The sequence below is a fragment of the Amblyomma americanum genome, chromosome 7, assembly GCF_052857255.1.
Source record: "Amblyomma americanum isolate KBUSLIRL-KWMA chromosome 7, ASM5285725v1, whole genome shotgun sequence".
Classification (NCBI taxonomy): Eukaryota; Metazoa; Arthropoda; class Arachnida; order Ixodida; family Ixodidae; genus Amblyomma; species Amblyomma americanum.
This window is the reverse complement of record NC_135503.1, coordinates 39,203,863-39,222,286: the sequence shown is the minus strand read 5'-3', so window position 1 is coordinate 39,222,286 and position 18,424 is coordinate 39,203,863. Positions and strand designations below refer to the sequence as shown.

General features: G+C 43.9%; 1 protein-coding gene across 3 annotated transcripts in view; it reads left to right on the top strand.

Moving 5' to 3' along the window:
• The window catches only part of LOC144098936 (uncharacterized), a 214,499-nt gene that overhangs the window by 66,713 nt on the left and 129,362 nt on the right, over nt 1–18,424 (top strand). For all 3 annotated transcript variants that reach the window (XM_077631910.1, XM_077631912.1, XM_077631911.1), the window contains exon 2: nt 8,500–8,664. In XM_077631910.1, the coding sequence (XP_077488036.1) occupies nt 8,500–8,664 (165 nt within the window). The remainder of the gene's footprint in view (nt 1–8,499; nt 8,665–18,424) is intronic.

The following is an 18,424-nucleotide window of genomic DNA, read 5'->3' as shown; positions in this document are numbered from 1 at the left end:
ACTTACTGTGGGACTGCCCAGCTCTCAAGCCTACAAAGATCCGGCACCTGATGGTAGCGGGTCTTTCACCAAGCAACCCTGCTTCATACATTGCCTGGACGCAGGGACCGTACCATCGTTCTCTACTGGACTTCATCAAATCAGCTAACCTTTTTCCATTCATTTAATCACTACTACATCATTCATCACACCTTCACCCATCATTGATGCCCTGGGGCAATAAATTTCTCTTAAAAAAAAGAAATGTGTCGGTGATAAAATTCGCTCATTAGCTGGAGGGAACTGACGTCACCAAACCGGATAATTCCTATTGGCTAGAGGGAAGTGACAGTCTTTCCGGCGAAGGCATCAAGAGCTCCCAATGCTATCGCATTGTCAACACATATGGTAATTAGGTGTCTCTGTGAGTTTTTTCTTTTTTTCGCTCGGAAAACTTTCCTTTTACCTTTTCGTTTGTCTTAGCGACATCTGCATTTTGATAGGGGGCGAAATGCAGAGACGACCATGTGCCATGAGATAGGCGGTCTAAATTAATTCGGAGTCCTCCACTCCGGCGTCCTTCATAGCCCTTAAACACGCGTTACCACGTGACTTAGCGACTCCCATCGTGTTTGTATTTCTCTGCGCATGTATGTGCTTAAAAGAAAAAAACCGTACTACCTCCTTATGCAGCTATATATCCTTATGAAACAACCGTTTGCGGAAACGTCAAATGTTGTACATTATATGCGCTGTTTTATTCAATTTTCATAACAGAGAATTTTTATTTCATCTATGACGTGCGCTACCGTTTGGAAGCATTTCATTTTGAAATGCTGCTTACGTGGTCGGTTTTTACCGCCAAACTGAACATTACGCTGAAGTGTGGAGTGGAGTGAAATATTGTCTAGCGGAGTGGAGTGGAGAGGAGAGTGGAGTACATCAGAGTGGAATGGAGTAGAATACAGTAAATTAGTGCAGAGTAGAGCAGAGCAGAGTAGAGTGGAGCTGTGCGGTGTGTACAGTAACATGTAGTACATTATTGCACCTGATAGCACAATATAGTGTAATATAACTCAGTGCGGGGCAGTGTAGTGTAGTGTTCTAGAAGAAACACGCGCTACAGCACACTTGATGGAACGCGATTTTCTGGCCAATACATTCGCTCACTCACATTGCACACAAAGCATGCGTGAACAGCACTATAAAAGGTTGCAGCTGGTTAATAAAGAAAAATGGGACGCACCGCATCAGAGCTATCGAGATTTTCGCGTTAGTGTCGCATTGGAAACCATGTCATAACTCTTGCAATTAAGCAGCGTGCGCTTGTAGTTCACGTGTCCTTATGCCCGAGGAAGCCTAGCTCGCGACACGGAGTGCACAAGAACGGAGTGGTTAGTGATGAGCAGCGTGGGGCTTAATAAAAGTCTAAAACAACCTTTACAGGGCGGCCATGTTTTTGTTCCAGGTGCGAACTTTGAAAACATTTGCCATGAACAGTTCGTTATGATTAAGGATGAACAAAAATTGCGGGTCGATCTGATGCGAAAATTGTGCAGAAGCAGTTGGACTTACAGCCTTGATGATTTTCCTTTGATTATTTTACTCTAATGAATGCTTTTACTCAGAGTCGGGACGTCACACAAGCAGTAGAATTTTGCTGGAGGGTGCAAGTGGGTCAGTGGCGGCTGCGGATGGGTGGGATGGGGAGGTGACTGGTGGGTGGTGCTCCTGAAGGGTGGATGTTCCTTGCCTGGGCTGGAGGCTTTATTTCCACAGACGTCAGATTCCAGAGGGGTGTAGAATAGCACTGAATTCGCAGTAAATTGACACAAATTTTGTAATATTGACAGCATAGATACAAGATGGGCACCCTGTGCCCTCCCTTCCCCCCCGTTTAGATGATTCCTGCGGTTTCGGGCTCTTTTTATAGCTTAGGTTACGCCAACTATAGCAGGATACAACATAACAGCAGTTGGCAACAGTGGACGAAGGAATGCAGAGTGTTTTATTACTCCGATAACAGTAAAAGTAATCAACGTTCTAAAGTTTCACCGTGTTAAGCAATCTAGGCATCAACATTCTTGAGCTTATAATTTCATCTTGTGATTACCTTTTGTTTAGGTAGCAAGGAAAGCTTTAACAACGAGGGCTACTTTTTTTTTTTTTATCTCGGAATAATTCTGTGCGGCGGTCATCAATGTGGGCGGACTTCACTGTGGGATTAAACTTCCCGCTACCGTAAGTGAAAAACCTGCGGAGAGATTTAATGCGGACAGGGAAATCGTGAATGCATGTTCAAACACTAAAAAATAACTAGAACGCTTTGGTGAAACACTGAGCTGCGCAGGTGGACAAATACACAGGTAACGCAAATGCATCTTCTGGACTGATCCGGAGTTCCCGGGTTCGAACCCGACCGCGGCGGCTGCATTTTTATGGAGGAAAAACGCTAAGACGCCCGTGTAATAATAATAATTGGTTTTTTGGGGAAAGGAAATGGCGCAGTATCTGTCTCATATATCGTTGGACCCCTGAACCGCGCCGTAAGGGAAGGGATAAGAGAGGGAGTGAAAGAATAATAATAATAATTGGTTTTTGGTGGAAAGGAAATGGCGCAGTATCTGTCTCATATACCGTTGGACACCTGAACCGCGCCGTAAGGGAAGGGATAAAGAGGGGGTGAAAGAAGAGAGGAACAAATAGGTCCGTAGTGGAGGGCTCCGGAATAATTTCGACCACCTGGGGATCTTTAACGTGCACTGACATCGCACAGCACACGGGCGCCTTAGCGTTTTTCCTCCATAAAAACGCAGCCGCCGCGGTCGGGTTCGAACCCGGGAACTCCGGATCAGTAGTCGAGCGCCCTAACCACTGAGCCACCGCGGCGGGGCAGGGGAGTGAAAGAAGAAAGGAGGAATTAGGTGCCGTAGCGGAGGGCTCCGGAATAATTTCGACCACCTGGGGATCTTTAACGTGCACTGACATCGCACAGCACACGGGCGCCTTAGCGTTTTTCCTCCATAAAAACGCAGCCGCCGCGGTCGGGTTCGAACCCGGGAACTCCGGATCAGTAGTCGAGCGCCCTAACCACTGAGCCACCGCGGCGTGTGCTGTGCCATGTCAGTGCACGATAAAGATCCCCAGGTGGTAGAAATTATTCCGGAGCCCTCCACTACGGCACCTCTTTCTTCCTTTCTTGTGTGCTGTGCGATGTCAGTGCACGATAAAGATCCCCGGGTGGTCGAAATTATTCCGGAGCCCTCCACTACGGGCACCTCTTTCTTCCTTTCTTCTTTCACTCCCTCCTTTATCCCTCCTTTATCCGGACCCTATCAGGTGTCCGCCAATATATGAGACAGACACTGCACCATTTCCTTTCCCCCAAAACCAATTATTATTATTATTCGTCCAGCTCGAGACTTATTTTCACGAATATGACGACGTCATTAACTGGTCCGCCGGCCAGCGTGAACTAGCGCTACAGAACTGCAAAAGTAGACCGGAGATTGTGGCTACGTATGCAGCAGCTCTGAGCGATCCAGTTGTTCATCTCAGCTTGTCGTGGCTCTGTCACATTTTCTTTGCACATCTCCCCGCGACACAGAAGTAGCGGCACGCTTGAGTAATATAAATTGAAATTAGAGCTGAAAGAGCAATGCACCGTGTTACTGCTATGCAGTTGGAGAAATAGTATTAGTGCCTTCCACATGCTGCACAGCGGCTACCGTCATAAATAATGCACGCATTTTTGAACGGAAATGAATTCAAGAGTTCTTGCGTAACCTCTCAACCTGCTCCCTATAGTAATGACGCGGCTGCCATCCAGATGGCGGTAGTAGGCTGATGTTTCTAAAGTCCAGGGGCTGTGTATTGAGATGATATATTTCTGTGTATTGGAGATGACCGTTTCAGATAGCAGATCTGATTGGATGCTCTGGACAACATTAATAGAAATTGTGTAACCGCTATATTTAGTTTTGCTCTTGTGTCCGTCTAATATTCATAAGAGCTGGTTGCATAGTACGTACGTTGGCAACGTTCTTTTTTTGTGTGTGCCGTCGCCGGTTCGCCAATTTTATTTGAGGATAACACAGTTTGTTACTCTCTCGTTCCAGACAGTGATGTCACTGCGCCTCCCATGGCACGTGCACACCTGGTAGACTGTACCTCTAGAACCGAATGAGGGAGGAATAAATTTAATACATTTATCCTTTTCTTGCATTCAGATTTCTTGTTGAAATTTTCGTACCTTTCATGTCACTGTGTCCGAGATTTTGACATGCCATATTAATCACGAAATTGCTTTAAACATTTAGTTCTTACTCCGTGAGATAAATTTAGGCGTTGAACCAAATTATCAAACTCTTGGCGGGAAGCTTACACGACTCTAAAGAAACGAAATAATAAAATAACCCGCGGCCATCCTAAAGTTGCTGCAAAGGTCAGTGCTAGCGCTGGGATTCACAGCGTTGGAATTAGCAGCATCCTTGGGATAGTTGTTGGCAATATTTTTTTTTATATTGGGTTCATGCTTAGCTATTAAATGAAGGACTATAAGGCGTATAATCACGTTTGGCACTTTCGTTGACAGTTTCTGCACCGTTTCTTGCGCCCTGCCTATGCTTGTACTGTTTATGGTCGAGGAAATGGGGGACTTACAAGAGTGGTCGCTTTTATATCGCATTGCCTGCTGAACACTAGATCGACGCACGTGTTTCGTGGTATATTGGCTGCTGTTGATTTGTTTCGAGAGTGGCGCCATCTGGGCCGATGTCGACGACGCATTGCTCGCGCTTCACGACGCCAATGCTGAAGTCGCCAGCGAGGACAATTGGCGAAGTTGGATCGGAACCTAAGAGGGGGCACTTGACGATTTTCAGGATGAAGTGCGTTTCGGGGCCTTTGGCAGCGTCTTGTCGCGACCCTGCGCCCCCCCTCCCCCCACTCCTCCCACCCAACGGCATCAAAGGTAGCTCGAGGCACACGCTTGTGTTCTCCCCTTCACATTCCTCTTCTACTCCTCCGCGGATGATTACTATCAGTGCAACCACCTGGGCTACGGAAACTGTGCGATCCAAATTTTGGTAGGTCATCCCATGCTTGCCACATGCAACTGGTCATTTAAATAGTCACCGCCTGGTTATGGCCAATCCCCCTTGTGGGTATGTGCCATTGTGTGAGGTCAACAACAACAACAACAACAACAACAACAACAACAACAACAACAACAACAACAACAACAACAACAACAACAACAACAACAACAACAACAACAACAACAACAACAACAACAACAACAACAACAACAACAACAACAACTATCAGTGCAGTACTACCAGTGCTTCTGCTGAAAAACTCCGGCATTATGTTGGAAAAATTTCTCTAAAAAAAGAAAACAAGATGTACATGTTCACGTATAGTTTAGTAATAAGGGAGTAATTACTCATTGGCATCCACCCAAGCGCATCCGTACGGCTACAGAGGAAAGCTATACAGCTTTGTCAGAAAATTCGTAGGTAAAGAAAAATTCGTCCTGGTCCGGGGTACCAACCCGGGACCACCGCTTCACCGGAGCAGTCGCTCTATACAACTGAGCTAACCGGGACGGCAAGCTTATGGTAAGGCGAGAGCGAATTGATCAATAACTCGAAGTGGGAACAGTGTTGGTTCCCAACACTGTTCATATATGGCGGCTTCAGAGTGTACAGGACACGTCCAAAAATGAAGCCAGCGTGAAACGTAGCGAGGTCGTTGCTTCGCAAACTGTACAACTGAGAGCTGACGCAACGGGCCACACTAAATTGTTCCATTTGTAAACTGTGCATTAAAAAAAAGGCGAAGAAACGTTGTTGCGAGTGTGAAACGCTGCGTGCAGATGCAACTGCAATGTAAAAGAAGTTCATAACCACGCGACACACAAATGACGGGGAGATAATGAATCGGCACAGAAACAAATTCAGCATTTTCCTCCGGCACAAGAAACGAGAATACATTGTGATATTTTTCAACCAGATTTCAACTCCGAGGTGGGCGTTTTGTGGAAAAGCATAAAAACGACTTTAAAACGTTCCTCTACTGGTCACAGCGATAATGATTTGACTCTAAACAATTACCTGGTCTTTGTCATGGGGTTGATGTAAGCTTTCAGCAATTATTTTTTCAAGTTTCGAGTTAATATCAACCTTATGCTGTTGATAGGATCAACAGAAATGGCGACAGTTTGTGCTTAGGAGGAAATAAGAGCAAGGTTTATGCATTCATTTCTTTAAACAATAGCACGGTATGTGACATTGGCAATATACGAAGTAAATAAATTTAATACGTTTTAATTTTTATCATACCGCAGCTACCGTTTATATACAATTTGGTCCTTTTCTTTCTATAGGCAAGTTTTGTGAGAACATGCAGACATAAAAAGTAGTCGTATTTTATAAGGGACGAAATAAAAGTAATTTAACTGCTGGCAACCTCTATACTACCTGTTTTTCCAGAGGTCTTAGAAAAATTGATACAAAAGAGGATCATAAAACTTGAATATAACTGTAATTTACAATATAGATTTCGTAAAGGAAGGTCCTCTGAACTGGCACTCTTAACTAAAAAGAATTTATTCTACATGGCTTTGAAAACAAAGAGATTGTAGCTGGAATAGTATATATTAACTGCTCCGAAGCGTTCGATCGCATAAATCACTTTACTTTGCTAAAAAATTATAAGTATGCAGAATTCGAGGTATGCCCTTAGCCCTAATACTGTCGTACCTGAACATCGCAGACAAAAAAGTCGGTATAAGCGAAAACCTATCTTATTCGAGACGCGTTACTGCGAGTGTACGTGAAGGAAGCGTCCTGGGACCTCTTATAACTGTTATGTTAATGACATTGTAAATATTAGGGCAAAGCCAGAATATATAATGTACGCTAATAATACGACGCTGTTATTTCAAAATAATAGTTATCGCAAGCTTGCAGATGGCATAGATCAATCGCTAGATAACTTGAACGCACATATATCTAAATTAGTTTTCTAGAAATAAATTCACGAAAACAAAAGCCACGCTTTTTTCAGCAAGGTAGTCACCGATGTCACTACACTGCATTCTAAGTTTTGGTCGCGTTCTTATTGGAACTGTTCTTAAAGTAAAAAAAAAATATTGCGTTTGTTTAAAAAAAAATGTGTCCTGGGATACGCACGTGGTAAACGAAATAATTTAACATCTGTCACAAGCCTTAGGCTTATTGGCGAAACTTCATTTCTTTCTACCGCCAAATCTGAAGCTACATACCTACAACTATTTGTTCTTGTCTCAGCTAAACTTCTGCTTGCTTGTGTATTCAAACTAGATTAAATCGACTACTCGCGCTCTAGAAAGAGGCTATTCGCCACATAGTAGTAGATCGCTCATACTCATACCATGCCGCTTTTTAAAGAATTTTAGCATGATACATGTGCATTATTTCTACTCATTTAATTCAGAAGTTCCCTACTAGCAGCACATAACTTCACGCATTCAGTACTTACACGAATATATGCTTTGCTACCAACAGATAGCTGTACAGTACTTTTCTCAAGCACATTTGGTCAGCAAATGCTCGCATATGCTCTGCATTCTGTATTGGTCTATTTACGCCAGAAGAAAATAGATTTCGAAAATGTTAATAAAAATTATTTTTTTTTTCTGATGCAAATATTGTTTTCTGTCTATTTTTCTGCATTATTATTACTTAATTTCGTGAATTTGATGCTGTTTATTTATTATCAATCGCTGTTCATATTTCTCAATCTTTGTATGTGTAGCAACTTTGAAGTTTCTACAGGACAGAGTTATGCATTTTGAAATGCAATCTTAGTAACTATACTATGCAACGATTACTCTCTCTATCGAAGGTGCACCGAGTTTTGTATCGAATTGTTACGACCGGAGTGCTTTCAAGTGAATTAACGTTCACATATTGTTTCGGGTCCATAATTTCTAATAGAAATTGAAGTAAGCTTGACACTTAGAATTACGTTCCCACCATACAAGCTCATGAATAATTTTATCGACGATATGTTCTTAGTCTCCTGCTCCCTCCTCTTTCAGGATCACCTGGATAACGTGAATGACCAATCTTCCTATCTACAGAGCTGTGTACATACGTAATCTACGCTGCGTGGCCAAGTCTTTAAGAGTGTACTGAGTGCTTTTTAAAGGCACGCGCACTGAGGACAATACTATACAATTATTGTTCTCAGTAAAAATTTATTCAGTGCACTTTTCTGACTATGTCGACGTTTGTACTACAGCAAAAGACATATTTATCGCTGAGAAAGTTAAAGTTGAAAATCTTCCCGCCGGTCGATTAAACTAGTTACGTCTTTACCGAAAATGACGGTAACTTGCCAATCAAGGTAACTTGACAATAAAGAAAAAGCTGGAAAAGAACAGTGTCCAGTCCGGTGGGACACACGTGATATATACACACACGTGAAGTATAGCAACACTCAATCGTGCCTCATTTTCGCACTGCTTTCCAGATGAGTCCGAGCTCCGGCGGCTGGCCAAGAACCTGCAGGAGGTCATCATGAAGCTCAACTCGACACTGGTGACCCTCCTGCGCCAGCGAGACCGGCAGCTGACCCGCAGGGGTCACCACTACGACCTCATCACGGCCGTTCTCCAGGCAGTTTCGCTCAAAAGACGTGAGCGACTCCTTTTCTTACCGCCAGACCTCGCGCTACACCCTAAACGGTTAAAGAGACCCGGGAATTTTCTTTTCAGAGAGAGTAAACGCCTTTCTTAAAGTTCACTCCTCCCTTATTCAAGAGTTGCCGCACACCCTGGGAACCCAGAATGAGCCGGCGAAAAAACGCGCTTTTTGCAGGAGTAAAAGTACTCCCAGAGTAAGGGAGTTAAAAAAATAGCATCGGCCAAGGGAGGAAACGAATCGCGGAACTATCCGTCGGGGCTCGTGAAGAGTTATAAAAAGAAAATGTCGAAGTGACCAAGATGTTACGAGATTGCATATTTCTCTTCTGCCGGAACAGTCGCACATTCCATTAAAAATTCTATCACATGATTTCATCGTAACTTCACGGAGTGTTGCAGATGGAGCGCTGTGCCAGCAACGTAGCAGTGTGAATATACAATCCCGCAGAAAGGGATTAACGGCTACCTGACTGGTTCAAATGCAAGCGCTGACAGTGCCTTTAGTGGAACGTGCGTGCGTTTGTGGACGGGCTAGCCAGTGAGCGAAAGAGGGGTCGTGAATGAGAGAAAGGGGCGGGTGGTGACTCATGTATCAGCCTCAAAGCCTCAGGTGGTTGGGAGTAGGGGTTTCTTAGTTATGAGTTCTCGGAAGGCTCACTGAAGCGGCACGGGTGTTCCTTCAAAGCGACTGCCGCCGCTGCAGGCGCATCGAATGTGCCTTGGCTGCATAGACTGCGTGCTGCTTCGCTTTGTAGCGAGGGCGCAAGGCCGCCTTACTACAGAGTGTGGTGTGGGGACTGTGGTAACCTTCTGCAGTGTCATCGTAGTAACGCCTAGAAACTTGCCCAAAAAGTTGTGTCAAATTAACTCGTTGCCTCAGCAAGCGTTGAAATCTGCTCAAATAAGATATTCTCGTAGCTCTAAGCACGTTCAACTTGATTAATAACGCTTAGAAGTACTGTCTGTAAGCTTTGATTTCAACGTAATACCAGCCACCGTGGTACCGGCGAGAGTCACGTGATTCGAAAAGATCACCGTTTCCAAATTAGTACGCTCTGTATTTTATCGGCATTGCCGCAATGCCACCGTGATTACCGAAGACATGGAGAGGTTGTGCGTGGAAGTTCGGCGGGCGCTGTCATACCGCCTGCTTCTCTCAACGGCTCTGTAGAAGAATGAGAAGCCTGATAGCGTGCGGATGAGCGCGTTATCTATACGGCTCAGAAAATGGTCCCGCGCTTTTGCAAATTGGTCTCGCGGAAACCAGGATTGTAACGCCCCGTATTCCTTCTCGGTATGTGGCACATTGCATGCGTATCAGCGGATACTGGAGGAAACGTACCTATGGTTTTTAAACTCGCTCATTTACTCTCCAGGCTTCGTCAAAACGTAGTTCCAGCGATAAAAATATAACGGGGAAAAACTTTTGAGTGATTGTGCGTTATTTATGGAATAAAGATGATGAATTTTCGTGACTTTCTCCGAGCTTAGCGCAGTAAAACTAATTCACGGAGCGGGCTGCGGCCCCCTCTATTCAGTAAACTGCGCCCACCCACAGCTGTTTAATATAATAATGCTGCAAGATGCCGTTGGATTTTTTGCGATAGTGGATTAGGGTCACAAAAATTCTTCACTTCGGTGGTTAATGAATGAAAAACGTCTAAAGGAAAAAGAATAAAAACATTAAAGGAATACAGACACCAAATTTTGGTTGCGTGCACATTTTCTTTTTTTGTTAAGAGGTTAAGTTTTTAGGTACAACAAAATAGTCTGAGTAAGCGTCAAGTTCCTGTAACGTGTGACATCATGCGGATCATGGCAAAAAAGAAGTCACAGAACATACATGCCGGTGCATCTGCACACATAATCGCTACATACAGCGCGTATATAATTCACAGTAATTACACACATTTTAACAAATCACTTAATTGCAATCGCTTTGGGCAAGAAACGTTTGTTCAACGAAGGACTGTTCAAGACGCTTAATGAACATTACTACAGACTTAGTTTAAGTTATAATAAGCATAATTGTAAGATGGTGATCAACGAGGTCTGCTATGTGGTTGACTAGCGTTTGAGTACCATAATGGGTGCGCATTTTTTCTTTTGTGTATTTTATGGTGCGAAAGGCATAATTGTGTTTCCTCCCCAGAGATCGCTGTGTAAAGGTATGCGGATCGCATTTTACTTGTTCATGAATAAACATTGCTAATTTTATCTCATTACGTTTTCTAGGGTTAATATTTGCTATTTTTTGAAGAGAGGTTTATTGTGACTTTGATTAGAGCATTTTCAATACAGCGTGGAATTCTTTCTTTTTTTGAGTAAAAACAAGAGTATCATGTTAGCTTGTCGAAAATAGAAAGCGCCGACCAAAAGAAAGAATGGGATGACGTTTCGGCTCCCCCACAGGAGCCTTGTTCACAATGAGGCATGACGTAGCTTCGTCGTTTATTTATACACGGCGCATGAGCGAACCCAGGAACCTGGCGTATATTGGAGGCAGGTTTCCGTCATTTCCATTGAGCGTATGCGCTGTAGTCTGAATAATCAGCGATTCCAGATAGAGTCGTAATTTCTTGTCCTTTTCTTTTGCGATCACACGTGCCTCTGCCCAGTTTATGTTGTGTGCGGCGGACACCATGCAGTGCTCGGCAAGCGCATTTTGATCTGCGCGCCGGTTTCTGACGTCACTCTGGTGATCACGTATTCTTCGCTCAAAGTCACCCGACTCGCCGATGTACACAGACGGGCAGTCCGCACATGGTATCGAATGCACAACACCTGGCAACTTTTCCTTCTTCAGCTGGTCTTTGATTTTCACAAGCTGACTCCTCAGTTTTCGAGCTGGCACATGCATGGTCTTTACATCGTAGGACCGTAATATGCGCGCCAAAGGTTTGCTGATGCTAGCAACATAGAGAATCGCGGCTCATTTCTGGGTAGCGGGATTAACTTGCAGCCTGGGGCGTTCCATTTGGCGCTGTACAGAGTCTATGACGTGTACAGGATAGCCATAGGTGGACAAGTGACGCCGTACGCGCACATTTTCAGCAGTCCGGTCTTCTCCTCTGGAACACATTTCTTTTTGTCGGAGGAGCGATGACACCACAGAACGTTTCTGGTAGTCAGGGTGAACGAACTTAAAAGGGCGGTAAAGGCCGGTGTGCGTCGGTTTTCTGTAAGCAATGAAATTTAGATGTGAGGACTGTCTGGAAACGAGTATATCTAAAAACGGGAGGCGGCTGTCCAAGTTTCTGCTCAGAGTTATCTCTCCTCTCGTCGGCAGGAGCCCTACACACTTACGCAACACCCATCACTTCATCGAAAAGGTTCAAAACCTTGACATCAACACCGCAGAAATCATGGTTTCATTCGACGTAAAGTCACTCTTCACAAGTGTGCCGTTTGACCTTGCCGTGGAAGTATGCACCGCTGCCCTTGAATCAGACCCATTACTGCCAGAAAGAACTCCGATAGATGTGCACGACCTGACCCGCCTTCTCAGATTCTGTCTGTCAAACACGTACTTCACTTTTGAGGATGTCCCGTTCAGGCAAATTCACGGAGCCGCCAAGGGTGCGTCGATTTCCGTGACAGTCGCTGACTTGGCCATGGAGGAAATCGAAGGCCGTGCTCTTGCGTCCTTCACGCTTATATAATTGGTTTTTTATAATTGGTTTTTTGGGGAAAGGAAATGGCGCAGTATCTGTCTCATATATCGTTGGACACCTGAACCGCGCCGTTAGGGAAGGGATAAGGGAGGGAGTGAAAGAAGAAAGGAAGAAGGAGGTGCCGTAGTGGAGGGCTCCGGAATAATTTCGACCACCTGGGGATCTTTAACGTGCACTGACATCGCACAGCACACGGGCGCCTTAGCGTTTTTCCTCCGTAAAAACGCAGCCGCCGCGGTCGGGTTCGAACCCAGGAACTCCGGATCAGTAGTCGAGCGCCCTAACCACTGAGCCTTCACGCTTGCCCCAAAAGTGTTCCTGAGGTACGTGGACGACTGCTTTTGCATCCTGAAGAAAGAAGCATTACATGACTTTACTATTCACCTTAACAGCTTGGAGCCCAGCATACAGTTCACCGTTGAAGAGGAAATCGACGACCGCCTCCCGTTTTTAGATATACTCGTTTCCAGACAGTCCTCACGTCTAAATTTCACCATTTACAGAAAACCCACGCACACCGGCCGGTACCTTCATTTTAAGTCTGTTAACCCTGACTGCCAGAAACGTTCTGTGGTGTCATCGCTCTTCCGACGAAAAGAAATCTGTTCCACAGGAGAAGACCGGATCGTTAAAAGATGTGCGCGTACGGCGTGACTTGTCCAACTGTGGCTATCCTGTACACGTCACGGACTCTGTACAGCACCAAATGGAACGCCCCAGGCTGCAAGCTAATCCCGCTACCCAGAAACGAGCCGCGATTCCCTATGTTTCTGGCATCATCGAACCTTTGGCGCCCATATTACGGTCCTACGAAGTAAAGACCGCGCATGTGCCAGCTCGAAAACTGAGGAGTCAGCTTGTGCAAATCAAAGACTAGCTGAAGAAGTAAAAGTGCCCAGGTGTCGCGTATTCGATCCCACGTGCGGACTGCCCGTCTGTAAACATCGCCGAGTCGGGTGACTTTGAGCGAAGAATACGTGATCACCAGAGTGACGTCAGAAACCGGCGCGCAGATCAAAATGCACTTGCCGAGCACTGGGTGTCCGCCGCACACAACGTAAACTTGGCACAGGCATGTGTGATCGCAAAAGGAAAGGACAAGAATTCACGGCTCTATCTGGAATCGCTGATTATTCAGACGACAGCGCATGCGCTTAATCGAAATGACGGAAACTTGCCCCCAATCTGCGCCAGGTGCCTGGGTTCGCTCATGCGCCGTGTATAAATAAAGGACGAAGCTACGTTACGCCTCATTGTGAACAAGGCTCCCGTGGGGGAGCCGAAACGTCATCCCATCCTTTATTTTGGTCGGCGCCTTCTATTTTCGTCATGTACCATCCCGACCAGACGGGTTTCCGTCAGACACCAGACTTCAAGCATTTTAGCTTGTGTTGTGGTTTCCCAAACGAGCAAACAGTAGTAAAGTTGTGAATGGACGAGAGTGCAGTATAACTGCCTCTTTAACCAGGTGGGCAATAAATCTTTAAATTTGCATGCAATCCCAAATGGCAGTAATATTTCGCACCGAATCTTTTGTGCATGACATGACCAATTGAGATTTCTCTGAAGAAGAATACCAGGAAAAAAACTATGCGTGGGGACTCGCTTTATGTCATGAGATTTAACATATATGTCGACGTGTTTGTTAGGCGGATGAAAAAGAATTTATTTCGTCTTTTTCGTGTTCATCTTGTTTTTCTGCAGCCATAATGAAAGATTCTGAAGCCGAATCTTTGTCTCCTTCTCTAGCGCGAGGCGGTTTGGGCCAGAAAAGAATATATAATTGTGTCGCTGGCGTACAGTATAATGCATGATGCGCCTGGTATATGGAATATGTTGTTAATGTAGACTCAAAATACAGGACGACCAATTATTGAAGGCTTTGGATGCCGTATTTTATGTGTACTATGTCTGGAATCGGTTGGTTCAGTTCTTTTTAAAAACGTTAAAATATACCTTGAGTTCGAGTATTACATAATTTAATCACTAGTTTATCTTGTTTTAATAGTGTTAAACGTGCTTCAAAAGTTCAAGAAGTAACCGAAGTCCGTATACTTTCAGCTCATAATTCTCGATTATTTTTATCTTTAATTTTTAGTAATACTTGTTCAGAAGATTTGTGCTTCTAAATACCGTACTATTTTTTGTCATAATTTTGTTGGCGCTACAAAAGCTTGGAAGCCTGGTGTTTATGAACTGCTCGAAAAATTTAGAATAAATCATTAAGGCAGGAATCGGCGTGTATTTATTTAGGTCATTTGGATATCCTTTGTGGTGCGGGGCTCGATCCCCAGTGCCGCCGGGTACCACCGGTGATACAATGGGTACAAACTTTCCCCTGCCCGGTGCTCGGCTTCTTAGGGTGAAATGATTGGGAAATGGGTCTTTGAATCTACATTGTGAGATGAAAACTACCTTGTGCCATGGCGCTGTTTGGCCAAAGCTGCCCTTGCGCCATAAAAATTCACCTTCATCATCATCATGGATATCCTTTGTAATAAACTACTGAGGTCGCACGTTTTATCTGATCCGGAAAAACACCTGTAGATAAGATTAAATCGCATATGTGACCAAGAGGTTTGGAATCTAACGGACAACTGCTTTAATAGGCGATGCTTTTATTTTGTTATCGCTGCATGCGCTCTTGATCTTTAGGTTGCGGAGTAAGTTATAAACTTCTAAATCTGTTGTGGGAGACAGAAATACTGAATTCTAAGTGATTTTAGCGGGATAGGAACTGCAGTCAGAAGCACTTTTAATGAAAGCACTCGAGCCTCCAGATTTTAAAAAGTGCTCTTTGCATTGCTCTTGCTCTTTGATTTTATTGGCGGAGTTGTGGGCTACCGGCCCTCTATAGTGAGTTCGGAAACTGAACTCTCTTCATTTCTTGAGTTTATATCAATAAATACTTGCCGTACTTTCTCAGAGCCCCGGGAATGTTTAGGAAATTTTTGTTCACAGTAGATTGCGCGTGTTCGTTTAAAGGCGGATGTGTGGCTAGAGTGTTAACTTTTGAACTGCTGTGCGGATTTTGATGAAAGTTCCAGAGATGATGCATCCTGATGCAATTAGAACATACCGAAATTTCAGTCTTGAGTCTAGAGTGGTTAGGGCGCTCGAATACTGATCCGGAGTTCCCGGGTTCGAACCCGACCGCGGCGGCTGCGTTTTTATGGAGGAAAAACGCTAAGGCGCCCGTGTGCTGTGCGATGTCAGTGCACGTTAAAGATCCCCAGGTGGTGAAAATTATTCCGGAGCCCTCCACTACGGCACCTCTCTCTTCCTTTCTTCTTTCACTCCCTCCTTCATCCCTTCCCTTATGGCGCGGTTTAGGTGTCCAACGATATATGAGACAGATACTGCGCCATTTCCTTTCCCCCAAAAACCAATTATTATTATTATAGAGTGTAAAAGAACTTGTTCGCACCAAAATCAATTAGTGGCGTCAGTGTTGGAAAACTATTACATAAAAAATATTCCTACTTTGTTCTTTTATTCGGCATTGACGACTCCGGAAAAGTATCTCGTACATTATAACATACAAATGATTGTTGTATTATGACCACTCTTTCTTAAAATCGCACTACTGAAAACCGACCTTCTTTTTTTTTTTTGCTTTTGCTGGTACTTAAAAACGCGGTTTTCTTTCCTATAACAACCAAATAGTTAAGCATGAGTGGTACTTTACTTTCTTCCCCACAAAATGTCGGTCTATAAAGTACTTTCAAAGTGAAGTTTGTCTGTGCAGGATAAAAACTAGAGTTTTTCTAAATGTGCAGTTTGGCCCAAAAATGCGAATTGAGAAAAACGACTTCAGAGATTTGGGCACCGGTAATTCTGCTTGATCGCCCTCTTTTTCTCAATTAAAATCCCTTGCTGCGTAAATATAGAACTTTCTTTTTTGATGCGATGGTGCTGAGCAGCAATTGCTTACAGTTCTTGTTCACATTTTGTTGTTTTTGAACTGTGGAGCGACTTTCTTTACTTTCGGAAACTCAAGAAAGTAAGCTTAACAGTACAAATAAGCGGGGTAAGCAGCAGTAAAATCAAGTTCATACGAAAAATACACTCAAAAGCTTGTCTGGAAAGGTCAGGTGACGCGATTCTGCTGATCACTCAGTTTCGCCTCTCTTACCAATTATTGCACTCGAGGCCAGGATTATATTGTTTCGTTTGCTTGAGTTTTCAATGCGTCTTTTCTGCTGCACTGTACACCAAATACCCGGGAAAGCCAGAAAGGTCAAACGCCGACTGTGATATGCTCGTTTGTCACTGCGCTGCGTGTTGGAAACGCTGTTTTTGTGCACCGTCGCCGAAACATAGCGCGAAAACTTCGCGGGAAAACGCTTCATTGTCTGAATTTCCACTGCGCAGATTATGACTAAGCTTGCGAGACACGTTGCTTGTTAGCTTATGACCCTTGTGTAACCGATACCTAGAAATGAATTTTCAGCCAAAGTCACATTCTTTTGCCCGTATTTCCCTAAGTAGTTATTTCTGATTTTAAAATTTAACTAAATCTTTCGGGGTCCTGTTTTTTATGAACTACGCGAAAAGGTTATCTCGATACCTGATTCTTTCTTGATGTGTTGTATACGTGGTACTGGCCAGAGACGGGTAAAAAGATTATAATTTTTTTTTTCTGTAAAGCTGTTTCTGTTTTCGATTCAACGAGCGCTCGATGGCTTAACGTCAGAGTTTGTTTAGTTTCTGTGAATCATAACATACTGCGATCTAATCGCTTCTACATTCTTTATGATTCCGGCTTTTAGGAAGGCTGACTTAAGCACTGTAGGAAATTAAAACAACGAATCAGCGATTATGTCGCATTTTTATGTCTGACTTAACCTATACTGAGCATTGACGTCATAGCCATCGCTCGGCTGTTGAAACCGAAACTGAAATGGCACGAGAGAAAATAATAATTGTAATTAATTCAAAATAATAATTGTGCTTACTTACGACATATAATTAATTAACTGTAAATTAATTACATGTCGTAAACAAGCACTACATAAGAAATAATAATAATAATAATAATAATAATAATAATAATAATAATAATAATAATAATAATAATAATAATAATAATAATAATAATAATAATAATAATAATAATAATAATTGGTTTTTGGGGAAAGGAAATGGCGCAGTATCTGTCTCATATATCTTTGGACACCTGAACCGCGCCGTAAGGGAAGGGATAAAGGAGGGAGTGAAAGAAGAAAGGAAGAATAGGTGCCGTAGTGGAGGGCTCCGGAATAATTTCGACCACCTGGGGATCTTTAACGTGCACTGACATCGCACAGCACACGGGCGCCTTAGCGTTTTTTTCTCTATAAAAACGCAGCCGCCGCGGTCGGGTTCGAACCCGGGAACTCCGGATCAGTAGTCGAGCGCCCTAACCACTGAGCCACCGCGGCGGGGCACGTAAGAAAACACACATCCGAAATTTCGCGTTTATACTCTTTAGAGGTGATTGGAAGAGGGTGAAGGCTGGACATTAGGTGCTTTACTGCTGAAAAACATTGCCCACATATCCTTTTTGAATATCATTTTGGTGGCGAGAACATTTTGGTTCTGACGCCATGTTGCGCTGTTAAAGGGGCCGCCCTGTATAGACAGATTATCGCGTTATAATGACAAAATGATTCTCTTAATGTAAACAGAGCTTTTATAAGATAGAAAAGGTAAAAGAAATGAAGTGAATATGTCACCACTACCGCCATTCTCCTCCAAACGTCGATCGCGGAGTCCTTTTCGGTGTTGGCGTCACGACTTTGAACCGAGTAGTGGGAATAGTTTTAAACCCGATTTTCTTAGTAAATGCGAAATTTTTTCGCACTCTTTGGCGGCCGGACCAACAGCAATATAGCCTGAAGGAGCCGCAGGATCAATTTTCCTTTGTCTCAAACTTGAATGGATTTGCCGTTAACGCTTCAACGTGGTGGTCGGGCTGCAATGTTTTTTGCGGCCAACAACTATGTCACATAACGCCGAACGCTTTGCACTCGTTTCCCGACGATCCATTTCGATTTTACTTACAATCGCTTCGTGATAACGTATCTTCTATATCGAC